This window comes from Pterocles gutturalis, unplaced genomic scaffold (assembly GCF_000699245.1).
Source record: "Pterocles gutturalis isolate BGI_N339 unplaced genomic scaffold, ASM69924v1 scaffold26322, whole genome shotgun sequence".
Lineage (NCBI taxonomy): Eukaryota > Metazoa > Chordata > Aves > Pterocliformes > Pteroclidae > Pterocles > Pterocles gutturalis.
The window spans coordinates 58,305-80,491 of record NW_010113566.1 but is presented as its reverse complement, the minus strand read 5'-3'; the positions used below and the strand labels follow the sequence as shown (position 1 = coordinate 80,491).

The 22,187-nt window shown below is 36.4% G+C and overlaps 1 protein-coding gene across 1 annotated transcript in view; it reads left to right on the top strand.

Annotated features, from left to right (window-relative positions):
- Positions 1-1,732: 1,732 nt before the first annotated feature.
- The window catches only part of LPIN2 (lipin 2), a 33,745-nt gene continuing 13,290 nt past the window's right edge, over positions 1,733-22,187 (top strand). Inside the window, exons 1-5 of the mRNA XM_010074556.1 lie at positions 1,733-2,100; positions 7,741-7,941; positions 11,116-11,211; positions 15,024-15,322; positions 18,552-18,659. Coding sequence (XP_010072858.1) covers positions 2,014-2,100; positions 7,741-7,941; positions 11,116-11,211; positions 15,024-15,322; positions 18,552-18,659 — 791 coding nt within the window. The 5' untranslated portion in view covers positions 1,733-2,013. The remainder of the gene's footprint in view (positions 2,101-7,740; positions 7,942-11,115; positions 11,212-15,023; positions 15,323-18,551; positions 18,660-22,187) is intronic.

Below are 22,187 nucleotides of genomic sequence, written 5' to 3'. Positions count from 1 at the left end.
TCAGTGTATAGAAAGGGGCCAAGAAATGGTATCAGCTTATTGCAACCTTACTGCAGATGTAGCAGTCCCAAACTCAATTAAGAGTTTGTCATCAAGACTGATTTAGTTTTGGCCTTGTGTAGTTCATTAATTATTTTTGAAACCTACAAGCCGTTTGGCTCCATCCAATGTAATTCATTGTCCTTGCATTGGAGCCGATGCATATGTTTATAAAACTTAGAGGAGGATAAAGTGAAGATGGTAGTAGGATCCTAGATTATTTTTTAGTTTGTGATTCAAGTAGTTCTCCACAGTCTTCTGTAGCAGACACAAAGTAACACCAGGGGGTGGGGAGAAGCTGGGTTTAAGGTAATGAGAATGTGTCTATGTCGAGGGAATATTAATAGTCCTCAGACAATGTCTGTTCCATTCTGGGGTAGAATTGCTTCCTTATACTACTGCACTTCCTCAGTTATTTCACCTATCCATGATTCTATTTCTAGAAGTAGTAACATTTCAAAATTCCTCAGATCAAAAATTAATTCTTATTCTCAGTCGTGGAGCTAGGTATACAATAAGCTTGCATGTATTTCATAGAACAAGGTTTAAGGCCTGGAGCATAGAAAAGCATTTCATAGAATCATTAAGGTTGGAAAAGACCTCAAGGATCATCAAGTCCAACCCAACACCACCTAACTCACTAAACCTTGTCCCTAAGCACCACATCTACACGTTTCTTGAACACCTCCAGGGATGGTGACTCAACCACCTCCCTGGGCAGCCTGTTCCAATGTCTGACCACTCTTTCAGTGAAGAAATTTTTCCTAATATCCAGCCTAAACCTTCCCTGGTGTAACTTGAGGCCATTTCCTCTTGTCCTATCACTTGTTACTTTAGAGAAGAGGCCATCGTACACCTCACTACACCCTCCTTTCAGGTAGTTGTAGAGAGTGATAAGGTCTCCTCTCAGCCTCCTCTTCTCTAGACTAAACAACCCCAGCTCCCTCAGCCGCTCCTCATAAGACCTGTGCTCCAGACACTTCACAATCTTCGTTGCCCTTTTCTGGACTATCTCTAGCACCTCAATGTCCTTCTTGTGGTGAGGGGTCCAAAACTGAACACAGGATTCAAGGTGCGGCCTCACCAGTGCCGAGTACAGGGGCACAATCACTTCCCTAGTCCTGCTGGCCACACTATTGCTGATGCAGGCCAGGATGCCATTGGCCTTCTTGGCCACCTGGGCACACTGCTGGCTCATGTTCAGCTGGCTGTCAACACACCCAAATTATTCTGCTTTAGCAACTCATTTTAAAGAAAGGAAATATTCCACAGGAAAAAATGTATCTTTTGGTGTGCATTATTTTTGTATGGTTTAGTATAAACTTGACACCAGGTCAATTGTCTCTTTACTATTATAATGCAATTTCAAAAAGAGGGGGGAAATAGCCCCAAATACCAGACCCTAAAACATCATCAATTTTTTCCCATAAAACGTGACTAGCTAGCCCAGTGAAACCATCAGCGGAGGGAGCAGGCACATGGAGTGGCAGCGGGCTGAACTAGGACTTTGCTGCTAGAGCTGGTGGAGTTGCAACAGTGGGTGAAAAGTCTCCAAGTGAACTAATGTAGACTTTGCTTAAGAATCATTAACTAAATCCCTGTTTCTTTTTGTGGGAGCTTCAGCTAAAGTCACGTGACCTGATGTAAAACAAGATCATTACCTATCAGTGCAAACATATGGCAAAGTCTGCCCGTGTTATTGCTTATCTCAAAAGACAGCAAGCGGGCTGTGACATTTCAAGCAAAGCCTATTGGTGATGGAGTTTCTGTGTGAGCTTTCTTGAAGAAGCACTTCCTTTTTAATCGTAATACTGCGTGGGAAAGTATACCAGACATTTTTCTCTAAGAGACCAGAAGATTTACATAATTCTTCTGCTTCTATGGAAAGAGAAGAAATGCTGATGCAGCATTCTGTTATGGCTGTGAGTTTTGCATTTACCTGTACTGTGGAAAGTTAGTTTCCTGTTTTCTGAGATGCATTTCTCAGAAGAGGATGGTTTTGAAGATGACTTCAATAGAAGTGTTTTTGTTACCCATGAAAGGGTTCCTTCTGGAATCTTGGTGAGTTTGACAGATTTATTGCTAAGTCTGGGTATATAATTTCCTGTAGTATAGTTAAAATATATAAAAAATTGGCTGCCTGTATTTAACAGTATGTGGAAGACTTTAGGCATTCAACAGACTTACTTTGTTTCCCATTTTTGTTCCATCTGTGCTCTGTGCTGTACTAGGAGCAATTCTAAACCCCAGTTAAGGATTTGCTTTGGAGCAAAGATGTTTTTGTTTGCTTGCTTTTGATGAGTAGACCTGATGCTACAGTGGTCCTGTTTCACATGGCCACCCACACCCTCCCCACAATCTTTTCAGAGTACAAAATAGAAACTAGTGAAACACTCGCTAATGGTTTTCTCTGGTTAAGGAATACTCCTACCTCGTAAATATATATGCATGTAACTATAGGCAAGATGAGATAAATTGAGGGAAACCATTACTTTTTGTTTTGTTTTTCTATCTAATCTCTTGGAACAAATGCAGCTTCTTTACTGTTTACATCATGTGGTATTAGACTATTTTTCAGTCCTCTAAAAGTATCTCAAGATAAATGGGATGTATAAATATCTATCTGCACCTAAGCAGCTTTATTTTTTACAGTGATAGTTAACATTCATGCCCTCTAAAGCTGTTATCTGTGTAGAGTAATCTGATAGCTTGCCTCTGAGTAACTCGCACTCTTTCTGTTGTTGAACTGGACATTTGTAGTGTTCATGTTCATATGGGTTCACCTGTATAAAAAGTGTTGGCTTTAAGAAGACAAAAAAAAATGCAGTTTACCTTTACTAAAGCAGTACTCCAAATGCACAGAGAACACACATTTGTAGGCAGACTTTTGATTATATCTTGCACTTGTATATGGATATTACTGAAAAACATTAAAAAATTGTTCAAGAAAACATGTTGGTTTTGTAGCAGCCAAAATAACATCTTTGTTAATGGTACATATATAATTCAAATCCACAAAACCTCCTGCTCAAGTTATGCTAATGTAAGCATATCCTGGTAATGAGTTTTGAAAATTATCTGTGGGTGGTGTAGAGCATGTTAGGTACTTTATCTGAGCTGTAGTACTATTTAGTCATTATTTCTGACAGCCCCTCTATTCCTCTTCGCTGTAACATGAGGAAATCAACCAACATATGGAATAATTTTAGTTTAACTTGCTTGAGTGTTTTATAGAGGGAGGCACAGAATTTTTTGTTCTTGAACTTCCAAAGTACATATTTTCTTTTCTTATTTTGTATTTACTTTTATGCTCTCTCTCTCAAAAAAGAGAAAAGAAAAAGAAAAGCAGTTTCCGTTTCTGCCTTTTGCAGTGTAATGGCTTCTTGCTAGAGAAAAAAATCTTTTGTATGATATAGGACAGAGAGATCCTCTCTCCCATTCCAATTACAGTTGCGCTTAGCTTAGTAGTATTAATATATTAAGCTATAACAATTTTTGCAAACTAGGTAGTATTGCATAATCATTCAAAAAACAATCTCTCTGGAGCCTCATAAGTCACAAAAAGTGTTTTTCTGCTGTGAGACCTTGGGTACTGACAGCCTTTGAATTTGCTATCCTAGAAGAAGAAGTAGTAGTGAGCTACATTAACCTTAGCTTTTATACAGAGTTCTGGAATTTGACTGCATCAGGTAATGTATATACTCTGGATATCAAAATAAATAAAACCTAAAAGCTAAACAGTATTGTGAAATATTGCTGCATTGCCCTTTCTTAGTTTGTCTTGTCCATTAGATTTCTGTCTGGAATTGCAGAACTGGAAATTGGTGTGCTTTTTAGGTTCTTTATAGCAGGTTATGAAGGCATACTGCTCTGCTTTTCTCTGCTTTCAGGACAATGACAATTAACGAATGTTTACCAAGCATGAAATAAAGTGTTATCAAGGAAATACTTTGTCTTACTGGTTATTCTGTGATCAGGCTATATCTATTGCATTTTCAAGAAATAACACAATTAACATTTTGCACTGTTCCTCTCTATAGTCGGATTCAGTACTGCTCACCACAAGTTTTCCAACAATATACAATAAAACTTAAAGCAAAAAAATCCCCCAAATTCTAAAATCTCCTAGCTGAGATTCTATTCAGATTTGAGATAAATTAAACATCTCATGTTTTTCAGGTATGTTGTGACTCTATTTATATTTGATCATTTGCTTGCTCCAGTTTGAACCTTCTTGAATAACATGTTTATCTTACTGCTTATAATGGTTCACTTTGTAATATACATTAGTTTCTGATCTACAATTTTGTTTACTTACAATGTACAAAACAATGTTTGCATTAAGACTTGGGTCATAGAAAGCTTATTTTCTTATAAACGTTGTTTTTAATAGTAAGTTCAAAAGTTCATAATTTTTTCGCACCTAAGAGGTTATGCTGTTTATGTATCATCATAAAAGTGGCTGTGCTTTGAGCTACAGAAATGTAACTGAGATTCTATAAAAGAGAACTTTTGCTACAAGAAAGCAAGAGTATATGTAAAATAGGTGAGTGCTTCAGTCTTGTGGGGTTTTTTTTGGTGATTTTCTGTGGTTAGACAAGGTCAGTTAGAATGTATGTGAGGAAAACTAGATTATATATCAACTGAACTATTTAACTATTTAAGTTGGTGTGAAGTTCTGATTTTTAAAAGTAGTTGCTACTCAAATAATAGAGAGTTCATTGCTAATGTCCACTTCTCAAGTCCTGTTCACTGAAATGAAATGTATGGAATGGAGACTCTATGAGGGGCTTCTATTCCTGACTGTGCCAAACATTTATTTTAGCAAAATTCCTTGGTGACATGAAACCCACTTTTCTTTGTAAGCACCCGAGGTGTAGCTATAAATTATAACAACTATGTGTCTGAGTATTTTTCCTAAGATTGAGAATAAAGATGACTCTTAGTGTAGGAGAAGACTAGTTGCTCAAACAGTAAAGCAGAGGTATTGCTACCTTTATTGGGTTGCAGTTCCATGAGATGCAGCAAATATCTCACTTGTCAAAAGGAAGATGATCTGTTCCCTGCCCCAGCCTTTTTTTTTTTTTTTTTTCTAGCTCTCTGGTGCTGCTGTGTGTTTTATGACCCTGGTGTTTGTCCTGTTCTTCTTCATGAGCTAATCTGTTTTACTAACCCACTGAAACAATCAACAACAATAAAGAAAAGAAATTAATCAGCTTATTAAGAGGGTCAGATGAGGAAAGATTAAAGTGAGACCTCCCCTTTTTAGCAAGAGTGAACTATTGTTTCAAGCAGTCAATTTTATAGTTGTACATAAAACTATTTAGAGATGAAACTGAATTTTATTAATCACTAGTGTTGATAGGGAGTTCATTCTGCTAATCTCATTAGTCACTCAGTGACAGTCTTCTTTTTGCTGTCATCAACCCTATTATACAAAAGGTACAAGAGAAAATTGTCTAGCATGTTACCTAGCATAGTAATTCTGTGGATAATTTCAAAATAGTTTTAAATCTGTGTTGGAAAAACCTCATCTTCCTTTTTAAGTCTTGTGGAGAGGAAGGTTTTTTTTTTTTTTTTCCCCAAAAATTTAAATATGATTAGGTAATGTATGTTAGGCTTGAGAAGCCTAAGATGGAGAAAAATACTTCCATAGCTTCTCTAAGTCTGTGAAAGTAGTTTTAGATTTCCGGTTTACAGTTATGTTGGTACTGTTAGATGCTTCAAAAGTAGCTTCCTTTTGAATGAATGCAATATATCCTGCATTACTGTAAGGAAGACTCTGAAGACTCACAACAGAAATAATTGATTAATTACCTAGATAATGAAAGCAGCATCAGGAGGAAGAACTCTTGTAGCGCAATACGGTTTTGTTCATAGGCATTAAGAAAAATCCTAAACCTTGTTAAGAGGCTAATAAAAATAGATTAGCAGTTACACAAATAAATTCACAGTAGACTTTTTTGATAGAAATATTATCCCTAAATATAACTTTTACAATTTAAGCCTCGTTATGTGTTCAGTATTGTGTGTTTTGCTTTTTTGTGGTGGCTCTTTGTTCTCCTGAATACCCTTAACTTTGGATATGTTTGAAACAAATTTGTAGCAGTCTTTTGGGTGGGAGGCAGGAAACAGCAGAATGAGGAAGGGTTGCGCTTGGGTTTCCATTAGAACACCTCATGGTTTTCCCTCCTCTTTCTATTAAAGCTCAAATGTTCCGAGAAATCTATGGGCTTAATTACTTATTGGCATTCATAGTTCACATTGTATTCTTAGTCTGAATGATTTACAGTCATTCAAAATTCATTCATTCACCTAATTTTTAATGGATTACACAGAATGATAAGTGACTTTGTGTTCTTTGTTTATCTTGTTTGACTATATCATAATCTTCTTATCTTCCTTTCATTGTGTTCTGTCCTGAACTCCACACTTTCATCTAGTAAGATTCCTTCACCTAGACCACAAATTGTTCTTTTTCAATTTTCTGATGTCAGGAGGATGAACAACCACAAAAAACTGTAAAAGGTTTGTTTTCCCTTGACTTCAACTTTGTGAAACCTGTGGAAAGTAGTTAGTGGGCAAGATAACTCTTTACACTTATATTGTCTGAGCATGTAAACTTGGTTAAGGCTTGCTTTTCACATATGAAACTGTAGTTTTTGGAATTCTTTAGGTGTAATTTCTGTGGAAATAATGCTTGTTAGCTGCTAAGTCATCTGCTTCTCATGGACAAGAAGCGTGTTCAGGACTGGGTCATGTTGCTAGGTTCACTATGTGTTTGCAGAGCAAACTACTTCAGCCGTTTAAAGTATAGGTACCCACAAGCTTCATTAAGCTGTTTAGAGAAGTATACATTGTAACTATAGGTGATACCTATTGTAATCAAATGTTAATGAGAGAGTCTCAGTAACTTTGAGTATATGGCATCACCTTCCACAGGTGGAAATCTTGCTCATCTCAGTTTTGGCTTCTGAAGATCGATGTCAGTGCTTTTCAAGAAAGGTTTTTACAAGCTTGTGATTTTTATGTTGCAAGAGGTTTTTGTACTTGTTTAATGGAAAATAAATTTACTGGTGTTGTGCTTTCCTTATACAGGAAGAAAACCAAATTTCTTCCGTATTTGATTTTCCACACTCATTCTCAAACACCTCTGTCTCCCATTCAGTCTCCCATTGATAATTTTTTTAAGGTGACTCAGCCATTTTTAAAATATAGAGCCGTAAAGGAAGAGTTACATATAGTACCCTCTACATAACTTTTCCTGACTTTTAAGATTATTTTTGCATCCTTATGTATAGTTATCTCCATTTTTGATAGAGGAATGAGTTGTATTAAATAGGCAGTCTTCAGAGAAGGAATTTGTCTTTTTAGCTTATTTGAGTAATTAAGCATCACTTAAATCTAGGCTTTGGGGTTTTAAAATGGCGTGCTTCAAAATTTACTTCAGAATATCTAAATAACCATAGATTCAAGTTGATTGTTAAGAATAGGTTTTGTAACTCTGGACACTGTTAGTAATATAAGAATTGGCTCAAGATTCTGTTGGCTCATGAAGGTGTTTGTGTAAAGCTTGTTACAATAATGGGTAATTGACAGATGACATTGCATATCTGTTTAGATGTTTTTAAAATTTGATTTAAAAAAACCTTTTACATTTTTAAAATTTATTTACTTTGTTTTTTTCTTCCTCTCCCTTAGTCTCAAACTATGAACTACGTAGGACAACTTGCAGGACAAGTCCTGGTTACTGTGAAGGAGCTATACAAAGGCATTAATCAGGCAACCCTTTCAGGATGCATTGATGTCATTGTGGTCCGGCAACAAGATGGCACATACCAGTGTTCTCCTTTTCATGTCCGATTTGGGAAGCTTGGTGTATTGCGCTCTAAAGAAAAAGTGGTAAGTTCAGAAAGTGGGCCAAACCAAAGTTTTTAATACCATTGCATTCCCTTTTTTCCCCTCTTCCTTCCTTCCCCAGTCCCCCACATACTAAGTTATCAGGCTGATTTGGTACAGAGCAGTTCCTCGTATATGCTGTACAGAGTGACAGTTTTGGATTGCAAAACAGAGCTTCTTGTGGCAATCTAAGGACTCTGCAAAAAAAATACTGTGAAAGAAAAGCTTTGACAGCTCTTGAGCTATGCAAAAAGAATAATACAAACATACAAACTTTACAGCCTTAAAATGTTTACGTGGCTATTTATTTACTTATTTAAGTATGCTGGGAAAGAAATGCTTAATGCCATTTAACTGATTTCTGATGATGCAAGCAACTATTTTTTGAGTGTCTGGAGGACAAATAGAGCATGTCTTAAGGGCTGGTGACCTATAGTAAATAATACTCCCTGTTAACTCTGTTCAAGCATGATGTGCAGTAGAGGATGCCGTTATTAATATCCACAAGCAAATAAAAACTGGGACAGAAACTTCATTCACATGTAGGCATATTTGAAAGAGAACCTGGTACAGTTCCCTGTCCAGCCAGTCTGAGACTGTGGTGCTACCAGAGCAGATTGTCCTGCCATCCCCTTTCCATGGGCTTTAGTAATTGTGCTTAGGGAAGTAAGCTGGACTGGGTTGTAAGTTTGACTGAAAAATGGACTTATTGTGGGGGGACTTAATACTTCTGTCAGTAAGGAGTACTGTGTATGGCAGTGTTGCCTGTGGGTATGCTACCAAAGGGTGGATTGATTTAAACAGATCATAAAACCTCAGGATTATATGCTGCTTTTCTGAGAAGTGAAAGGACACTGCAGGAAACTACTTCCATCTTCATATTTCGGTTGTAAAAGAAGAATAAAATGCAACTAAAAGAGCAGTTATGTTAGAACATTTTTTTGTTAATCATCATACTGGGAGTTATATGCGTGAAAGTTTTAAGTTTATCATAGTAACTCAAGCTAGCAGAAGTTTTCTTGTTTCACTTTTGTTTTGATTTCCCACTTGCTAGTTTTTTTTCTAAATGAGCACCTGATGACAAAAAGTTAATTTTCTGTAAGAATTCTGCAGCAGATTACATTACAGATTTTCAGCAGGTGTCTAAGCAAGTGAGATACACTTACAACAGGAGTGATCGGAAACTTGAGCTTGGTAAATGTCTTTAATTACACTTCTGAGAACCTGAACCAAATTTGAGAAGATTTCAGCTTCTGAGTATCTCTAAAAAGCTGATAAATAGTAGAAACATCTGTTCTAGGTACCTGCTGTACTAATCACTGTAGTTTTCAGCTTTTGCTTGAGTGGATGGCTGCTGCTTCTTGTTCCCTTCATTCTTGGAGTTGCCTTTCTGCATTTGAGTATTCTCTCAATAGTCAGTTGAATGTTTATTACTGCATTCTGTGTGCATTTTCCTCTGGCATGTTATAAGGCTAAAATCAGTTGGTAGTCTCAAGATGTATGGGAATGCAAAATATGTATATCTGTGCTTCAGCTCTATAATTAAGATAAATACTGAAGTCTCCAGAAATCAGCATGAGGTATAGATACTAAAATCAGGGATTTTTTTTCTTGTCTAAATCAGCTTAAAGAAAATGTTGAAAAAAATTAATACTACAGTAATTTTTTTTTTCTTGAAATGTCATTTTACTGTATTGGAAATTCAAGAAAATATTTTAAGAATAAACTGTATTCAATGATGAAATAAATGTGATTTTCAGATCAAAACCACTCAGTTATGGTGAGGAAAAAAGAAAAGCTGTTAAGGATTTTGATATATTCCTCTTGTGTGTTTGGTTATCTAACTCTAATTTATCATCTCCTATGATTTGGATTTTTTGGCTAATGGTTTTATTCTCCATAAATAGGTGAATAATGGAATGGATTAGGATGCATGGATACTGTCTTTCTTAGAACTGTGGTGGTGTTTTTTTTCTTGGCAGTTCATGTGCTAATCTAAAAATTAGTCCTTTTTGGCTGACCATTTCATATCACGATAATTGATTGTGAATATGAGTATTCATATCATAATACTAGCTGTGTGGCTTGGGGTGTAACTTTTTCTTTTCTATGAGCAGGAAACTAGAACTTGAGTAGTGTACATATTAGATATCTGATAGCAATTAAAGCAGTTAACTTGGTCTCCCTTTGACAAAAGTGTCTAAACTATATATAACCTGAAATACCACTGGCATTTTCTACAGTAAGGCAAGTCAATTGTCTTTCTAGCTGACATGTATTAAATTCTTTTTAATTAACTAGCCTAAATGCAGTTATACGGATACCATTAGATGAGCAGATTTACTTAAAAACAAGGTAATTTTGTCTGAACACATTTTGTTTGGAAAAGTTTAGAATGGAACTTAACTCGATGTCCAAGATTTCACAAAGAAGAGGAGGTAAAATTGTTGTAACTTGGTTTTAGAAAGGCATTTGTTTTTTTTTTTTCTTTTATTTCATACAAGTGGGGAAGGGCAATCTCTCCCTCCTGTGCAATGTAATCTAAGTTCAGGTACCTTTTTATGAAATAAAATAAAACATTCTTCCTCTGGCAAAAGCACCATGGTTACAGAAGGGTTGTGGTCCTATGTCACATCCCCAAAAATTCACGAGCATGAAAATCTGAAACATTAACTGAGTTGCAGAAATAATTGTGGCAGATGTCTATCCCATTGAAACAAAGCCTGCCTTCAAGAAGCTTCCAGTTTGTTGTCTTCAATTTGTGGTATTCAGGACTTGGATTTATACTAGGCCCCAATTCAGGTTGAGCTTTAAACATGTGAACATGAGCAGTCTCAAACATTCGTCATTCTTCCAGGAAATGAAGACTAGATAGATTATTATTAATTATGCTTCTAGCTCTCCAAATTACCTGAACAAGATTCAGTCTTCAGATGTTTTGTGTTGTTTTTTCCAATTTTTCTTCTAGTTGTTAGGCTCTCTGCTAGAGCATGATGTGTTTTGCAGGTTAACAAAATAAAGATCATTATTATAACAGATTTCCTTCAAGAAGTGGAGGGAGGAGAAAGAGACATGATTATACAATGGAACAAAGTTTACTCTCAGAGTGAAGTGGGCCTTGAGGTAAGTGCTTTCCCCTATGATGAGTTATTTACATTAATTTGTCTCTTTCCACAGATTGATATAGAAATTAATGGTGATGCTGTTGATCTTCATATGAAACTGGGTGACAATGGAGAAGCTTTCTTTGTGCAAGAAACTGAGGAGGAAAATGTAAGGGCCTTGTGCTTCATGATGGCTACAATGCAGTATTAACAGAGTAATGTGTTAAAAATGCTTAATATAGTGTTGGCAATATTGTAACTTTTATGAAAGCTAGATTTTTCTGTGACTAAATCTTAACATCACTTTCATATGCTGCCAAAGTGCTTGGTGTTTTGTACAATTCCGTGATAACAAATTAAGTTGGTTTTTTTTTTAATTAGAGTGTTATTTGAAAGATTTATTTTTTTTTACTTTGTTCTAGTATATTCATTCTTGTTGACTGCAATTATACAGAATGCAGTGCCTTATAATAATTTTTGCCTTAAGTTCTTACAGCTTGTGTTACTGACCTCAGTACTAATAAAGCTTGTCTATTTTGGTATATTTTTAATTTGTCTTATAATTTTTTGCAGTTTTTAACAATTTTATCTATGAAACTTTCCCCAGTTAACAGTAACTTTTTTGACTAGAGAATTCTTGTATTCTAATATAGTAGCTAATTTCCCAATAACCAATTGCAGCTGGAAGCTAATGAGCCTCTGAAAAACAGGAATAATGGTTCATTTTTAGTCTGGTTTCCTAAGGCTATGGGACCTATGTAATTACAATATTTGTCAGTCCTGAGCTTTGTTTTTGATCACTTTTGAATCTGTTGGCATTTTTTCAGCAAGGCGGAAGGAAAGAAATTCTAAATACAAAGTTCCAGAAGGCTTAATGAAAATAGAGGAGAGAGGAAAAAAAATTTGTCTCAGTGAAGTAAAAGATGAAGAGTTAATTTCCTGTTCCTATTAGGAATCAGAATCTTTCAAGGAAATGAGCTTGATCCACTTTTTATTTTAGGGCACTACTTACTTACTGTGAAGGATTGGAGGAAGCTCTCATTTTTAAAGGAGTTAAAGTGGAAGGAGAAGATAAGCATTAAGACCCTAAATGATAACTTGGGATAGGGATTCATGACCCTTAAGAGAAAGGAAGGTTGGGTTTTGTTTTAGCATATACCATGATTAAAATCAAAACTGAAAGCAGGGGGTTTTTTATAGGTATGGGCTGCGTGAGCCATTGATGGGAACTGAGCAGTCTTAAAACTTCAAAAAAGCAAGGATGATAACCGCTACCTTTGTCCCCAGTACAACATCTTAAAGAAGCTATTGCACTTGCTTAGTATATTTTAATTTATAACAAGAGTGCCTTTTTGGTGTATAATGTGTTCTGGAAAGCTGGTGGTTCATGCCAAAGCTATAGATTGAGTTATCTACAAAGCAGAGGACTGATTTGTTTTTAGTGCTTTTAGTCACTTTTTTCTCTCAGTATTTCTGCTACTCATCAACGTGTCTTTCTGGTCATGTCTTGAAGCTATGCTTAAGGTATAGATGATAAAGCTCTCATTGAGCTCTTGATGCATTAAGAAGGGTTCTTCCAAGTGGTCGGTCTTTGCTGTTTTCACATCTTGACATTCAAAATAACACCACATGCCTCAATTCATGTAAATCAGGACTACTGTAGTGTAACTTTCAGGCATAATTTTTCAGCCAGTTTTCTTTTAACTTTTCCTCTGTTTTGTGGTTTTAGTTTTGTTTTGTCTTGTTATTCTGGATTATTTGTTACTGATTGCATAGGATATTCACTTTAGGTGCAATCAGTTTATTTGGAGGTTTTTCACAATGCAAAATCTGTGTGTCATTAGTGCTGTGTAAGGCTGTATTTTGTTCTCCTTTCTCTACTTCGCAATCAAGTGGAATAAAACTTGGTCTGTAACTCTTAATTCAATGGAAAAAAAATAATATTAAATAATAGCTGTTCAGACTTTGAACACATCAAAAGTAGTATCAGTCCTCCGACTATTTCTGATCACAGTGTAGAGCCTGACTAATCTTCTGCATGAGTCCTGTAAAATAACAGGCATTTTGTAATTAGTTCTAATTTTACCATGTTATTGAGCTCCATGACATTTTGTCTTTCACTTTGCTATGCAAATTGCGTTCTCTTCTGCTTTTGTTCCGCTTTGTCTCTGTCCCTTCACAGTGTGTTTCTTTCAGTCTAGGTGTCAATATCTTTAGGTTCCTGGTTATGATGTAAATAAACACCAAGCAATCCATTGGTAAAGCTTTTCCTTCATTTGAATTGTTCCTTCAAAGGGCAGTGAGTTTTAATTAATTTGGGGGTTGTTGGTTTGTTGGTTTTAACGTGTGTACATTATAGTTGAGTTCTTATTTTTGAAAGATACTTTACGTAAATAGCGTCTGATGTGGATGACAAGACTTGAATGCCCCTTCACCAATTTTGTGGGTAATGCTGAACTGGGAAGAGAGGTAGACAGGCCGGAAAAAGAGCCACCACACAGAGACAACTTGGCAGGCTGGGAGACTGGGCCAACCAGATTTGCACAAGGTTTAACCAAGATACATGTGAATTCTTGCATTTGGGTTGGAAGAATCGCACACAGCAGTACAGGCTGGGGTCTGACTGGATGAAATGCAGCTCTGCTGTAAAGACAGCCAGTGTGCCCTGGCAGCAGTGAAGGCAAATGTGTCCTAGGCTACATCGGCAGGAGTACAGCCAGCAGATGGAGGCTGGAGGGCAGTGGGGTTGTCCCACTCAACCTAGTGCTTGTTAGGCCAAACCTGGACCACAGTTCTGGTCTACCAAGTTGTGGTCTCCCTAGTTCAGGAGAGATCTGGAAAACTGGAGGGAGTCCAGTGGAGAACCACCAAGATGATCAGAGTTTTGGAGAAGTTGACATAGGAAGAAAGATTGTTGGAATTGGCTGTGTTCAGCCTAGAGAAGACTGAGAGGGATCTATGCACAGTCTTGCAATACCTACTAGGTAGTTATAGAGCAGGCGGAGGCACTGTGTTCACAAGGATGCCTGGTGATAAGACAAGGGGCAAAAAGGCGTAAGGGGGAAATTCCATCTAGATATAAGAAAAATCCTTCACTATGAGAATGACATAACACAGGAATAGGTTGCCTAGAGAAGTGGTACACTCTCCTTCACTGGAAATGCTCAAAATTTGGCTTGACAGGGCCCTGGGTAACCTAACCTAAGTCCCTACTTTCAACAGAAGATTGGATCAGATGATTTCCAGATGTCCCTTCCAACCTATACCTTTCTATAAATCTGTTTCAAAATAGAGAGCAGTGGATTTAATTAGCCTATTTTTTATTAACACATTTACTAAGCATGGATAGAACTGGTGTGCTCAAGGGCAGATAGTTTCAAACATTCCACTGACAGAGTATTTGTTTTGCTAGAAAAATCAATTATATATGTCCGAAACTGTAATGCTAACTTTCATTTTTCTGAAGTTTTTGTGATCTTTCTAGTGAACTTGTTTCCTTTCTGGATATCAGCCTCATACCACTGGGCTATTGTATGGTTTTGTGTCTAAATATCATAGAATCATAGAATGGTTTGGGTTGGAAAGGACCTTAGAGATCATTGAGTTACAACCCCCCTGCCGCAGGTAGGGATACCTTCCACTAGACCAGGTTGCTCAAAGCCTCATCCAGCCTGGCCTTGAACACCTCCAGGGACGGGGCATCCACAACTTCCCTGGGCAACCTGTTCCAGTGCCTCATCACCCTCACAGTGAAAAATTTATTTCCAATATCTAGTCTAAATCTGCCTTCTTCCAATTTAAATCCATTACCCCTCATCCTCTTACTACATGTCCTTGTAAAAAGTCCCTCCCCAGCCTTCCTGTAGGCCCCTTTCAGGTACTGGAGATGCAAGGATTAATCTGTAGTTGACAACTATCCTGTATGCACAAACCAAAGTAAAAAAATTAGTCTGTTCTTTATTTTATTTTTTTTTTCCTTAGGAAAAAGTTCCTGCATATTTGGCAACATCCCCAATACCCACGGAAGACCAATTTTTTAAAGACAGTGACAATAATTTGAAATCAAGTGAAAATGAGAGGACATGTACAAACTCAGAAATTCCATACTCTGTGGAAACAGAGACTGTATTCACCCCAGGTTCTGTGAAAAAGAAAAAAAGAAGAAGAAAGAAATACAAGCAAGATAGCAGGAAGGAAGATCAGATCTCTTCTGCTGGGACAGAAGAGATTTTTGAAATGGAAATAAGCTCAGATGATGAAAAAAGTGTTCAACCCTTAAGGTAAACTATCAAATACTTGCTGACTGCTTTCACTGTTATCACTGAACATTTAATGGGTGACTTGTACCTTTGCTCTGTGCAAGTAATACCTAAGTTTCAATAGGCTGTGGGTAGGCTTTTCCTCAAACAAAACTCCAAACTGTTATCTTCCACATCTTTACAGAATCCTTCGAGTTTGGCTGTGTTATTATGAACATGAAATCCAATTAAGCCCATTCTGGTAAAGGAGTGTGGTCATGACCTGTTGTGTGACTGAGAAAAAGTTTCAGTGTAATTTCTCTGATGAGGCAAAGTGGTCTTTTAGTGTGTTTGGTAACCTCTACATAAACTGCGGCGTGGAATGCCTGAATTTGACTTCTCTGTAACTTGAAGTTTACTTTGGTAACTGAAAACTGCATAAATTAATGCTCCTTGACATTAGAAAAGATAATTCTTTACATGTGTGTAGCCATAAAAGGGGAAAAAAAAATCAGTCCTGTATTTTGAAGTGGATAAACTACTAGTTAAGTGGAGCTTGCGGTAAAGTGGTAGCACATACTAATAAGCTGAAGCTTATATGAGTAATAGGCAAAGTTATAGTAATAGAAGAAAGCTATTGAGCATATAAATGCTCAAAATCCAGGAAAGGCCTGCTCAGATTCTGTGGGAGATTCTTAGGATGCTTAACAAAAGGAGTGGACTTAGTTTTCAGACAAACCTCACTGCTTTATTGGACAGCATTACTGTTAAGTGTAGTACTGTCTGAATAAATTCAGGATCTGGTCTGGGAATTGGAAGAATGTTTTGGTATAAGAGAATAAAGTATAACTGAAGAAACTCCTTCAGTATGGGTCTTCAAGGGAGTCTCAAATTCAGTAAGTACAAGTTAAAAAGTTTAGTGCAACAGAAAAACGTGAATCTAACTGGTGTCACACCTATGACCAATAAAACACAACAAACAAAATTATGATTTTAAAATGTTTTCTAGAACATCTGTGGCTTTCTTAGTTCATTTGCCTTATTTTTTCATTGTCATATTTATGTTGGGGAATTATCATTTAGGTATTCACTGCTGTAAGTCTTGGAATTGGCGTTTTGTTTAGTTCGACATTTTACCTTTTTACCTTTTTTTCCAGTTTAAGGAAAGCAAGATTTTTGTTCAGTCTTCAGGGTGAGAGTATTAAGACAACAGTAACTTGTCATAGTGAAACCATAAGAAAGAAAATATGACCTATGAATTGTTTATTCTTTACTTAATAAATTATTACAAATGTGTGAAGAATTTAAGAATGTCATGCCATTAACGGCTCTTTTAATCCAGTGTTTAGAATTCAAATTGCTATTCTAGCATTTATCTTAATTTGACTAGAGATGAATAAAAAGTGGTATGTTTGACTGAAATGCCAAATGTTCAGTCATTGCTGAGCAGACCGTAGTGTTTCCATAAAGGTTACTCTGGTTTCATTTTTTTTTTTTTTTACCCTTTAGAATGAAAGATTGAAAAGGCTTTTTATTTATAAACCACATTTTTTCTGTATATATAAATAAACAGAAACAGCATTATAAATGCATTCTCAATCAGAGAAGAGTGTTATGATGTGAAAGGAAGAAGATTTTGTAAAAGAATGCTGTTTTCTTGTGAATAGCAAGTATCTGCAGGACTGAAAAAATACATTGTAGTAATGGACGCCCAGAGACAGTAGGTTTGTGGCTATATTTCTCTTAGCAGAGTTCATATACAGTCATTCCAGTGGGCTACCAAGGCAGGAAATAAAATGCCTTGCAATAGGCATACACTGTTTTCTTCCTAGCTAAAGATATGGTTGTGGAAAAAAAGTTCATAAGCTTTCTTTTCATGCCCTGTGGGGATGTAAGGTGATATAAGTAAGTTTGTTTTGTTGGGGTTTTTTTTAAAGTTATAAATGTGTACCTCCGGGCTGGCAGGGGGAAGAAATAGCAACTTAACTATTATTAGACATAGCTTCAGATTTCAGATTGAAACTGGGAAAGGAAAAGGGAGGCTGATGTTCCAAGAGGAAGGTCAAAAATTCAGCCACAGGTACCAGTATGTAATGTCTTATCTAATTCTATTCTTATAAAGTGGAAAACAAGCTGTTTCCTGTTCCTTGGGAAAATCTGTTTCCAAATGTTTATGCAGCATTTTTAAAAATGTCCTTTGTCTTTTCTACCTATGGTTTAGGTATGTTAGTAGTGCTTGACTTAACCTGAAATAAAACCAGGAGGACTGAGATTACAGAGTGTACACTTAGAGGGCATTATTTTGCCAGTGCTAGAGGTATTAAAGAGTTAAAGTAGTTATCTGTGTCTAAAATCTTACATATTTATTTAGACCATGTATGAAGTGAATAAGGATGAGAAGTTGTAGCACTGTTTACGAATGTTGCAAGATAAATGGCTTCGAATTCATAGTGCAAGTCAAAGTTATAAGTTGATGCATACTGATTTTCCCATCTTATTTTTGATAATCTTTGACTACGTTTGGATTTCTAACCTTCAAATTTATCCACTTAAAGATGAAATTTGATTTTTTTGATGCTTCATATGAGCTCATTTGGTAATCGATATCGATTCACATCAATAATTCCTTGTGAATAAAATTTGTTCAGTACCACCTGTGTGCCATCTTGCTCACCTCTGAAGTCATAATATTAAGGACCTGTCTGTAATAACATTTTTTAATGTGTTTACTTAATTGTTCAATTATACCTTTTTCTTCTTTTGGAGATACTTGGCACTGAATACAAAGATGGTATGAAACATTTCTATCACAGTTAGCTTAGTTTACAAATACAAAGGATGTAGAGTCTCAGCAGCTCTTAAATCAAGCTGTCATCATCAAGTTTCATAAGAATAATACTACTGAATAAGAAGTGGAGCTATTAAGATATTTTTAGGGTTTAGTATTTAACACATTCTAGACTGTCTTCAAATGAAAGACTTGTGCAAGTGGGGTAGGTCAACCGTAACTGCTTAAATACTATTTATGCTATTGTGACTTCTTCAGTGTTAACTTTCTATGTGTCAAGAATAGTAGATTTTTAAAGTTTTTCAAGTATTAATAGGTTTATATACATTTAAAATTACATAATGGTGTGTTGCAAACAATTATTTAAGCTATATGCTTTTTTCTTTTGATCTTGGACTTCTAATAACATATAGGTAACTTTTCTAACAGAATTAGTAATGCAGATTTCTTGTAGCTGACTTAATGTCTCATGTATCTCCACAGAGGATCATCAAATTCATCACCAAAAGGTGATGAACAAAAAGAATCTTTGATTTATCACTCAAAAGATCATTACCCCTTATCTGATGGAGAGTGGTCCCCTCTGGAGAAGTAAGTCACTTTGTAATGCCATCATACATATCATAGTGAATAAGTAAGAAAAAAAAAATAATGTGCCTTTTTACTAATTTTTTTCCCCTTGATCTGTAAAGCTATCAAACATGCCTAACTTTTGTGATATTGAACGCAGCATTCAGTGCTTACTTGGAACTTTGGAAACTTTTCTCTCTACTGTGTGTATGAAACAAATTTGTGTCTTTTTTTTTTTTATTTTTTTCCCCCTCAAATGAAAAAAACTTATTAAAATTCAGTATTAAAGAAAGAAAATATGGTTAATAAGACTTCCTTAGGTTGAGAAGGGTATGGAAAATGAATGTTTTCCCTTTGATTCACCCTAGCTTAAGCAACACTTACTATGCCATAAAGCTAGTGTTGAGTATGTAAGTTAGAATTTTCCAGGTGAAATAATGCAAATTACTCAAGGTAAAGCTAGGTCCTAAACTTGAATCATATTCCACTTCAGAACAGAGGATTTGCTATTTACTGGAATACTAACCCAGAGATACCAGAAACAGTATCAGTTTATTGTGGATTCTTACAAATGACATAATACAGCTCATCAGTCAGTTTTCAGTTACAGTGAATAGACACTTCTGTTTATACATTCAAGCTCTTCAGTTTCTGATGTTCATGCTATTTTATTCCTCTTATTCCTCTAGTTTTACTGGTTTTAAGTTTGACTGAGGACTCTACCTCATAGCAGATAAATTCCCAGTGTCAGTGAGGATTACTGATCACCCTTGTGTGGTATCCATTGTTGGATGTTAGGTGCTCAGTGCACAGGTGCCTGTTCTTCTTTATCAATAGATGGTAGTGCAGAATAGAAGAGATTAAGCTTCAGAAAATATTTTTTGAAGTACATCTAATCTCTCTGCTTTGGGTGTTTCCAGGGCTGTAGCCTCAGTAGTCTGAATGTACCACATGAGTCTGAGTGTGCTTGGTGCCTGCTAATTCCCCCAGTGCATAGCTTGTAATGAACAGAAGCAGTTGGACAGGAAATCCCATTATCATTTCTTTTTATGTTTTGAGCTGACAACCACATCCTCAATTGTACTTAATGAGATGTGGTCTTCAAATGTTCCCCAAAGGTTTGTGGTTTGTGACTGGAAAGCAGTCACAGTGTTTGACCCTGAGGATTGACACAGTGTTGTATGGCTTATATCACCTAGCTAATTATAGCATAGAATCCTTCATCAAGGTAGGCTGATATTCCTTTTCACTTTATAAACTCTAGCTAACATAGTCTAGCAGGTTATATCTGGGAGACATGATTTCATCCCTTTCAGTGCTATCTCCTCCCTTCTTGTTTACATATTTAGAGGATAGTCTGTTCTAACACCTTGTTTGTGCATGGCATGAGATACTTAGTCTGTTTATGTTTTATTAATTTGTTTGCTTTTTAACAAGCAGCTATCCAGTACAAGTTGCAGTGTAACAGAGAAATTGGCAATTTTCCTTTTCCTCTTGTGGAGTGGGGGGAGTGGTGTTAGGAGCAGGATTCCCTCTCTAGAAGAGAAATTAAGATTCTATAGTGTAGCCATCGTACAGTGAAAGAGAAATAGGAGGTTTTAATAACCTTTTTGGAGAGCTGGAAAAGCTAACCATCTTTTAGTTGAGGTTGGTTGTCTTGCTCTTCAGAACTCGTGCAGGGAGCTAAGCGAAGATAATAGTCCAAGTCTTTTCAGTGAAGAAGCTTTTGTTTGTCCTATTCTCTACGTAAAATAAAAAGCATAACCATTAACAATTTGATACCACCAATGTTCTTCCTGCTTTAATAAGCAATGTTAGTGTGACTAGATCACTGTTACAAGCATGGGCTTTTTGATTAAAGACTTGTCCCTGAGAATAATAATGGAAAACTGATGCTTTGTGGGAAGTGGAACAGACCTAGTTTTTCAAAGCTCTGAAGTATTCAGTCTTGCTGCTGAACAGTAAGAATTGGGTTTAGAAACAAATATGTACACGTATTTTCATCAACGTGTTACTTTAAATAAGCCCTTCTAACGGTACAGAAAATGTAATTTCTGTAGGAAATTGTTAAAGGAGAACTGAGGGGGGAAATCTCTAAGTGGTTTTCTTTTCATGTCTGTGGGTGATGAAGGCTGGAAGTAGACAGTGAGATGATGAATCATCACTATAGACCTGTTTAAATGTCCTGCTATCTTGGATTTTGTGGTGTCCCTCGGAGTAATATGAGGGATTCTTACTGTCTGGATTGTGATCCGATCTGTGTACTGTCTGTTTTTACAGTCTGAATTGTGATCAGTTTAGTCTTGTATGATATTGCAAAACCCTGGATCCATAAACCTCCTGAAAGTTTCAGATATGATACTGCATTAGGTAACTAATTCTTTCATGAATTTTGTGAGGAAAAAAAAAAAATCCATAAGTAAGATACCTGTAGGGCTTACTGTAAAATTTTCAGTATTAAGTCGTAGTACAGCTGAGGAGGAAAGGGAACTTGAAAGATCATCTGGTCCAAATTTTCATGGGAAAGGGACACTAGATGAGATTATCTAGTGTCCTGTCCAGTCACAAACTGAAAACTTCCTGTGATGGGGACTACTTCCTTGTGAAGGTCATCCCAGTGGATGATTACTCTCACTGTAAAAGATTTGTCTTTTATATCAAGATGAAACTTCTGGTACAAGTGCAAAGTCCTGCCCCTGGGACCACATAACCAAAGAGCCCAGTACAGGTGTGGGTCTGTGTGGCTGAGGAGCAGCCTTGCTGAAAGGGACCTGGGATTCCTGGTGGACAGCAAGCTCAAACTGAGTCAGCAGAGTGCTGCTGCAGCAACAATAGCAAACTGGATCCTGGGCTCCATCTGTAAGGGTGTTAGTAGCAGAGATAGAGATGTTATCATCCCACTCTACTTAGGGCTGGTCAGGCTTGCACCTGGAGTGCTTTGTGCAGTTCTGGTTCCCACAATTCAAATATTGAGGTTCATATATATATATATGTGTGTGTTAAAAAATAATCTTAAACCCACAAAAAATCAACCAACCAACCAAAAAAGCAGCGTTTCTGTAATATGCAATATAATTGCCCTGTTCAAGAAAGGATAGACTGTCCCAACACTAAATCCTACTTCAAAACAACCTCTTGTGTTTCCTTTCCTCCCTAAGATCGTAAGAGCAAAATGATTTTGAAATCACACCTTTCTAGCATTATGTAGAGTGAGTTCTTCTGGCTTAAAAGTAGTTTTGGCTAAAGTAAATTTCAGCAGTCTGTTTCCGATTTATGGGTAATAACAACTGCGAGAAAAATCGGGTGGAACTTTAAAAGGTCATGTAGTACAAACACATCTCAAGGAGGTTTTCAAGTAATCTCCCTTTCGTCTCCTAAATTATCTTGTTAATGTTGTTTTCCTTGCATCAGGAACTGGTGGCATTTCGTGCATTTGTGAGTTAGGTTTGCAGGACTTTTATTACTTAAGACTTGGCACAGCAAGCTTAAATTATATATTTTTACAGAGGAAAGGAATTTAAAGGTAATTTCTGTCTTACTTCTAGATAA